Here is an 8,795-nt window from a genome sequence, read left to right as displayed (position 1 = left end):
CGCCAAGGGAGATCGTAGAATCGGAGTCTGAATTGAAAGAGGAGGTCTACAGGTTGAAGCATCAAATGGCAGAAATGTATCAGGCCTGGATCAGGGGGCATCCTCCACCTTCATTCCCCGCTAACTACACAGAAAATTCCGCTTTCATCCCACCACTATCACAAGCCCAGGATCCCACTACCATTGATCTGTCCCCTCAGCACGCACCAGGCTTTACCCCTTATCACCACTGCCCTGGCACCTCGTCCCAAACTTTTCATGCTCCACCAGCCAAAACAACCGCATACCCTGCTCCGACATCCGCCCCTGTTTTCGTAGCCCCTCCACGAGCTACCCTTCACAGATCTTCTAGTGAACCCGCGTTCCAAGCTCCAGATACCCAATATTATGTTCCGGAACCAACTTTCAAAGTCGCGGATCCTTATTCCCACGCCCCTCACTTTGAACCTCCCATCGAAACTGAGAAACCACCTCAGAACGTGGAGCAGGACGAGATATTCAGGAAAGTGAAGAGTCTAGAGCAATCTTTGAAGAACATGCAAGGGATATGAAGCCAAGTAAGTGTGTCTTACAAGGATTTATGCTTATTTCCGGATGTCCAACTGCCCGTTGGGTTCAAGATGCCTAAGTTTGACCCGTACGATGGACATAGAGATCTCATGGCCCATTTGAGAGGCTTTTGCAGCAATATGAGAGGCGCTGGTGGGAAAGACGAATTATTAATGGAGTATTTCAGTCAGAGTCTGAGTGGGGCGGCTTTAGAATGGTACACCCGTCAAGACACTAGCAGGTGGTACACATGGGATGACTTGGCTCAGGCCTTTGCTCGGCACTTTCAGTACAATATAGACATTGTCCCGGATCGCCTATCTTTGACCAAGGTAGAGAAGAGGCCCAATGAAAGCTTTAGGGAATATGGTTTCAGATGGAGAGAACAAGCTGCACGAGTCTACCCTCCAATGGAGGAAGATGAGATGGTCGAGTACTTTCTTCAAGCCCTAGAGCCCACTTACTTTGGCCATTTGATCTCAGCCATAGGTAAGTCCTTTAACGATGTGGTAAAAATGGGAGGAATAGTGGAAGAGGGACTCAAGTCAAGCAAGATCATGAGCTACTCTGCCATAAAAGCAACCACACAGGCAATTCAAAATGGCACCGGAAGCCTGTTAGGCAAAAAGAAGAAAGAAGATATCGCTATGTTTGTCTCTGGATCGTGGCGTGGCCCAAGGGGTCCACCTCACCAGTACACCCAAACTCGACCCCAACCCCAAGCCTACACCCAAGCTCCATATAATCCATCTCAGCATTATCTCCCACCACAAGACCCTCGATATTCTGTCGGGCTATCCCAATACCATGTTCACCACGCACAGTCATATGCTCAACCCCCTCCTTACCCGCAATGGCATGCTCCAACTCCACAAAATCCTTATACACCCCCACAACCATACCAAAACCCTACCGGTCCAAGTTTTCGACCAAGGCCAGATTACAGAAAAGAGAGGCAGCAACGGAAAGAAACCTTCACCCCTCTCGGAGAGTCCTATACCAATTTGTTTCAGAGGTTGAGGCAGTTGGACGTTTTGAGGCCGATTGAGCCAAAGGTACCAAACCCGCCTCCAAGAAACCTCGATTATTCCCTCAGATGCGCATATTGTTCTGATGCCCCGGGGCACGACACGGAGAAGTGCTGGCATTTGAAGAGGGCAATTCAAGAGCTTATTGATACAAATAAAATTGTGTTCCAGAGCCCGGAAGCGCCAAATATCAACCAAAATCCTTTGCCGGCCCATGCAGAGACACATATGATCGAGATAGTTCATAAGGATGGGGAGCCCAAAAACTCTTCCAAGTCTGTCATGATGATCCGGGCTAGCGAAAGTAATCCAATCAAAGCTCTAGATTCTGCAAAAGCAATGCCCTTGACAGTTAAAGGGGTGTCGGAGAAGCCCAGCGCGCTCACCGTGAAGCCATCTGTATTGGTTGTGAAAGGGCCTCCGATTGATGTTGAAGCGAACCAGGAAAAGCAAAAAGTGGTCGTGCCAGGGTCCCGGGCAAGCTTGTCATAATCGTGGAAGGGGCTCGTGTTACCCCCGTTATTTTTAAACCAGTGACCCAGTTACCAAGGGTTGACACAAAGGTCGTCCCATGGAGTTACAAACAGGTGATAGTAACATACAAAGGGAAAGAAGTAGAGGAAGAAGTCAATGAAACCGGAGGGCTGACTCGTTCTGGGAGATGTTTTACCCCAGAAGAACTGAGTAAAGCCAAGCCATTCAAGGACGGCCACATCCCAGTAAAAAAGCCGGTCACCGAAGAAGAGGCTGAAGAATTCCTGAAAAAGATGAAAATGCAAGACTATTCCATTGTAGAACAGTTGAGAAAAACACCAGCTCAGATCTCTCTTTTGTCTTTGCTGATACATTCAGATGAACACCGCAAAGCCCTGATGAAGATTTTGAACGAGGCTCATGTTCCTGATAAGATCACGGTGAACCACTTGGAAAAGATTGCTAACAAGATTTTCGAATCAAACAGGATCACTTTCTCAGATGATGAACTCCCTATAGAGGGTACAGAACACAATCGAGCTCTTTATCTCACAGTGAAGTGCGAGGATTCTACTGTCTCAAGGGTACTGGTGGATAACGGTTCTAGTGCAAATATTTGCCCTTTGTCCACTTTGCAAAAGTTGAAGATTGGCACTGAAAGGATCCACATTAATAATGTATGTGTTCGAGGCTTCGATGGAGGAGGGAAAGATTTTGTCGGTGATATAATGCTCAAATTGTCAATAGGGCCAGTTGAGTTCACTATGGAGTTTCAAGTGCTAGATATGGCTGTCTCCTATAACTTGTTGTTGGGCAGGCCTTGGATACATGCTGCCAAGGCAATCCCGTCTTCTCTGCATCAAATGGTAAAGTTCGAATGGGAGAGGCAGAAAATAGTTGTGCACGGTGATGAGAGCTTATCTACTTATAATGACACAATCGTTCCATTTACTGAAGTTGAAGATGATAAAGGGCCTTGGGTTTACCAAATGTTCGAAACAGTGTTTGTCGAGAAAATTCCTGAATGAGAATGCATTCCAGGTCCGAAGATACCATCCGCGTCCGTCATGGTAGCAAATGAAATGTTGAAGAATGGTTTTCTGTCGGGTAAAGGTCTGGGTTCATCTCTACAGGGTACTGCGCATCCGGTGTGTCCACGTGAAAGTTTTGGTACATTTGGTTTGGGATTCACACTCACAGGGAAGGACGTGAAAAAGGCTAAAAGTTTGAAAGGAAAGGCATGGTCACTCCCTAAACCTTTTCCACATATCTCCAAGTCTTTCGTCAAGTCAGGGGTCGCCAAACGCCCAATATCAGCGGTCTCAAAACCTGTGGTCGACTTTGATGAAGAGCTGATCAAGAGGTTCCAGAGTCTGTTTGATGAGGTTAATATGGTCTAAATCGGGGAAGGTTCCAGTAATGCCGATGTGCAGCTTGTTGGGCCAAATGTGAAGCTTAGCAATTGGAAAGTTACTCCTCTCCCCATCCGGAAGGAGTTTTGGTAGTTTGCTTTGTTTTCCTTTCTGTTATATGGGTTATTCCAGGGTTGTAATCCAGATTTTTCTTAGTTTTTGCTTGTTTCGATGTACAAACCCTTCTATCCTCTTATTTTCAATGAAATATAATTTCCTGTTTTCCTTTAGTCCTGATAGCGTTTCATTTTTGTTTCTTTTGCTTTTTCTCTCTGTACAGTTCTTTTTACGCTGGTTTCAATGACATGACATGCATGAAGAATTTTCAGCCAAATCTTAGAAGCCAATCTAATTCTGAAATAACAATCCAAGAAGTAGAGGGTGATGATGAAACAGAATATGATGAAGAAGCGGCATTTGAGGAAGTCAGTAGAGAACTAAAACACTTCGAAGAAAAACCCAAGCCTAATTTGAATGAAACCAAAGCAATCAATTTAGGAGATCAAAATAATGTCAGGGAAACCAAGATAAGTGTGCATTTGGAATCATAAATCAAGGAAGAAATAATCAAAACACTGTTTGCATACAAAGATGTCTTTGCATGGTCGTATGACAACATGCCGGGTTTGAGCACTGATTTGGTAGCTCATAAATTTCCAACTGACCCTACATTCCCTCCCGTCAAGCAAAAGTTAAGAAAGTTCAAGACTGACATGAGTGTGAAGATTAAAGAAGAAATCACAAAGCAACTGGGGGCAAAAGTCATTCGGGTCACTCAGTATCCCACTTGGTTAGCTAATGTGGTGCCAGTACCAAAGAAGGATGGTAAGATGAGGGTGTGTGTTGATTATCGTGATCTCAACAAGGCAAGTCCAAAGGATAACTTTCCATTGCCGAACATCCACATTCTGATTGATAATTGTGCCAAGCATGAGATCGGGTCTTTCATGGATTGTTATGCAGGATATCATCAGATCCTGATGGACGAGGAAGACGTGGAAAAGACAGCATTCATCACACCATGGGAGACGTATTGCTACCGGGTAATGCCATTCGGTTTAAAGAATGTTGGGGCAACTTACATGAGGGCAATGACTACCATATTTCATGACATGATACACAAGGAAATTGAGGTTTATTTAGATGATGTGATTATAAAGTCAAAAAGGTAGTCCGACCATGTTGGGGATTTGAGAAAGTTTTTCCAAAGGCTCCGCAGGTACAACCTCAAGATCAATCTGGCGAAATGTGCATTTGGTGTCCCGTCGGGAAAACTGTTGGGATTCATAGTTAGTCGACGCGGTATCGAGTTGGACCCATCAAAGATCAAGGCCATCCAAGAATTACCACCACCAAAGAATAAAACTGAGGTGATGAGACTGCTCGGGAGGTTAAACTACATCAGCAGGTTTATTGCTCAACTCACGACAACTTGCGAGCCCATCTTTAAGTTGCTGAAGAAGAATGCTGCGGTTAAGTGGACTGATGAGTGTCAGGAAGCATTTGATAAGATCAAGAATTACCTGCTAAACCCCCCTGTGTTGGTCCCGCCAGAACCTGGGAGACCTTTAATCCTCTATTTGACGGTCATGGATAATTCTTTTGGTTGTGTGTTGGGTCAACACGACATCACGGGCAAGAAAGAGCAAGCCATTTATTATCTCAGCAAGAAGTTCACTCCTTATGAGGTTAAGTATACTCTTCTTGAAAGGACATGTTGCGCCCTGACTTTGGTGGCACAAAAGTTGAAGCATTATCTGTCATCCTACACTACTTACCTCATTTCTCGCATGGATCCTCTAAGGTATATCTTTCAGAAGCCTATGCCCACAGGGAGGTTGGCAAAGTGGCAGATTTTACTCAAAGAATTTGACATCATCTATGTGACTCGGACCGCGATGAAAGCCCAAGCCCTAGCCGATCACTTGGCCGAGAATCCGGTGGATGAAGTATATGAGCCACTGAAGACTTATTTTCCTAATGAAGAAGTGATGTATGTTGACGAGGCTGATCATGATGAAAAGCCAGGTTGGAAACTCTTCTTTGATGGAGCTGCTAACATGAAAGGTGTCGGAATAGGGGCTATACTCATTTCTGAAACAAGGCATCACTACCCCGTAACAGCTCAACTTCGATTTTATTGCACTAACAACATGGCTGAATATGAGGCATGCATTCTGGGTTTGAGGATTTGCTGGTATATGGAACCGAGGCAGTTATACCTGCAGAAGTTGAGATTCCATCCCTACGGATCGTTGTTGAAGCTAAAATTGATGATGATGAGTGGGTCAAAACCCGGCTAGAGCAATTGAGTTTGATTGATGAAAAAAGATTGGCGGCAGTATGTCATGGTCAATTGTATCAGAAAAGAATGGCAAGAGCATACAACAAGAAGGTGCGTCCCCGAAAATTTGAGGTGGGTCAGCTAGTATTGAAACGCATCCTTCCATATCAGGCTGAAGCTAAAGGCAAGTTCGCCCCAAACTGGAAGGGGCCGTTCATTGTGACAAAGGTGTTGCCCAATGGTGCTTTGTATTTAACAGACATAGAAGGTAAATGTGTGGATATGGCTATCAATTCTGATGCAGTCAAGAGATATTATGTATGATTTCTTTGCTTATCTTCAATCGCATTTTGTACTAGGCATGTTCAAAGTTGGAATGACGAAGGCATTTTATTCTGCTATCCCAAACACTTTTATCATTTGTTACCCCTTTTTGAGCCTTATTTATTTTCTTTCATACCCCTCTTTGGGAATTAGAAGCAGAGTTAGAAAGATATATATATATATATAAAAAAGAGAAGGAAAAGAGAAAAGCAAAAGAAAGGAAAAGAGAAAAGCAAAAGAAAGAAAAGAGAAAAGAAAGGAGAAAAAGAAAAATAAAAGCAAAAAAAAAAAAAAACAACTTTTACTAGTTTGAACTACGTTCGACCTGATTCCTTTTAAGGATACATAGGCAGCCTTACACGGTTCGGTCCCATCAAAATAAAAATCCAAAATTCCCCAGATTCGAAGAAACTGGGGCAGAAGTTTTAGTTTTGTAAAAAGATCTGATTCCAAAAGTTGTAATTTTGAACCCCTTCATCTTAAATTATTTTGAGCCTGCATGCCACCCTTTCTTTCTAACCCTGTCCAAAACCTACACTACGGTCCAAAGAAAGACCTTCTGATCAACTTTGAGGATGCCAAGTCAAGTGAGATGGAGGTATTATTTACATCATGGGTAGCACCTTTGTTCATGGGCACAAGGAAAAGTGAATAAATGAGAGAGTTTTATTGGTGAAAACCCTCATGGGCACCATAAGGCGATGGTGAGCTGAGGAAAAATTTAAAATGAGAGAGTCTTATTGGTGAAAACCCTCACGGGCACCGTAAGGCGGCGGTGAGTTGAGAGATGAACAAATGAGAGAGGCTTGTTGGTGAAAACCCTTCGGGGCACTACAAGTCGAAAGAGGTTGGCGACTTTACAGAAAAGTTGGATCGTTGAAAGCCCGGTTTTTGAAGTATGAAGACATGACATGAACAGAAATGTGATTAGTTGGATGGATTAGGCTGATCAATTCGAAATGCATGTCATGATCATTAGAGCTAGCTGATTCATTCAGATAAGTCTCTTTTTAATTTTTCTTCAAATAGTCATCTCAGTTTTTCTTTTTTCCTAAATGCTCGAAGTCACTTCACTTCGTTTCTTTTGGGTCTATTTTTCTAAGTCTCTGTCAAATTAGTCTTTTGTTAAGCAAGCAAGAAAGGACTTCAAAGCTCATTACCATCTTTTTATTTGCACCAAGCGAAATTTGGCCGGGCACATTCCAAGTGACATGGTTTAGAATGAGCAATGCGGTGGTAACTGAAGTTCAGGTGGTCAAGTGATTCGTAAATTTGTAGGAAATGCAAAGGTTCCACAGTTGTCATAATGAAAGTGCTATACGACGAGTTGAGTGTAAGGGATTCAAGTCATTCAGAGGTTTTGTGTTCGAGGTCCGATTGAAAGGTCAAATAATTCTTCGTAGCCCGAAGCAGCTAATCAGAATGAAGCAGGATAGTGGCAGAAGCAGACACCTTCAGCAAGGATGCCACAAACTAACCGCTACAGTTTCAAACTGACAAAATTTTCTTTGTTTTAAGCAAGGGAAAGAAATCTTGTTTGCTTTGATAGGAATCCCCCATGAGGAAAATATTTTCCAGATAAGTTCAGTCTTAAGTTTTCAGGACCCTCCTGGATAATGGGATCTAGTTTTAAGTTTTCAGGACCCTCCTGGATAATGGGATGCAACTAACAATCAATGAATGTTCCTGGTACAAACTGGGGCAGAAAATTTTCTCTGTTTTGTCTGTGTTGTCATGATTGCAAGCGCCCACCTGGAGAACGAGGGAATTCATTTCAGTTTTAAGTCAGCAGGCACCCACCTGGAAAATGAGGGAATTTATTTCAAGTTTTAAGTCAGCATCAGGCGCCCACCTGGAGAACGAGGGAATTCATTTCAAGTGTTAAGTCAGCATCAGGCACCCACCTGGAAAACGAGGGAATTCATTTCAGTTTTAAGTCAGCAGGCACCCACCTGGAGAACGAGGGAATTCATTTCAAGTGTTAAGTCAACATCAGGCACCCACCTGGAAAATGAGGGAATTCATTTCAAGTTTTTAAGTCATCAGGCGCCCACCTGGAGAACGAGGGAATTTATTTCAAGTTTTAAGTCAGCATCAGGTACCCACCTGGAAAACAAGGGAATTCATTTCAGTTTTAAGTCATCAGGCGCCCACCTGGAGAACGAAGGAATTCATTTCAAGTGTTAGGTCAACATCAAGCACCCACTTGGAAAACGAGAGAATTCATTTCAAGTTTTTAAGTTAGCAGGCGCCCACCTGGAGAGTGAGGGAATTTATTTCAAGTTTTAAGTCGTCAGGCGCCCACTTGGAGAATGAGGGAATTCATTTCAAGTTTAAGTCATCAGGCGCCCACCTGGAGAACGAGGGAATTTATTTCAAGTTTTAAGTCAGCATCAGGCACCCACCTGGAAAACGAGGGAATTCATTTCAGTTTTAAGTCAGCAGGCACCCACCTGGAAAATGGGGGAATTCATTTCAGTTTTAAGTCATCAGGCGCCCACCTGGAGAACGAGGGAATTCATTTCAAGTGTTAAGTCAACATCAGGCACCCACCTGGAAAATGAGGGAATTCATTTCAGTTTTAAGTAATCAGGCGTCCACCTGGAGAATGAGGGAATTTATTTCAAGTTTAAGTCATCAGGCGCCCACATGGAGAACGAGGGAATTTATTTCAAGTTTTAAGTAAGCATCAAGCGCCTACCTGGAAAATGAGGGAATTTGTTT

At 43.4% G+C, this 8,795-nt stretch overlaps 1 protein-coding gene across 1 annotated transcript; it reads left to right on the top strand.

The window, feature by feature from the left end:
- Nucleotides 1-620: 620 nt before the first annotated feature.
- Nucleotides 621-3,079, top strand: LOC104113709 (uncharacterized). Its single transcript, XM_070199945.1, has 3 exons — nt 621-790; nt 926-2,047; nt 2,635-3,079. The coding sequence occupies exons 1-3, from the start codon at nt 621-623 to the stop codon at nt 3,077-3,079; spliced, it is 1,737 nt and encodes a 578-aa protein (XP_070056046.1).
- Nucleotides 3,080-8,795: the final 5,716 nt, after the last annotated feature.

The sequence above is a fragment of the Nicotiana tomentosiformis genome, chromosome 1, assembly GCF_000390325.3.
Source record: "Nicotiana tomentosiformis chromosome 1, ASM39032v3, whole genome shotgun sequence".
In the NCBI taxonomy this organism is placed as follows: Eukaryota; Viridiplantae; Streptophyta; class Magnoliopsida; order Solanales; family Solanaceae; genus Nicotiana; species Nicotiana tomentosiformis.
The sequence above is the reverse complement of the archived record's forward strand: the minus strand, read 5'-3'. Positions and strand labels throughout refer to the sequence as shown.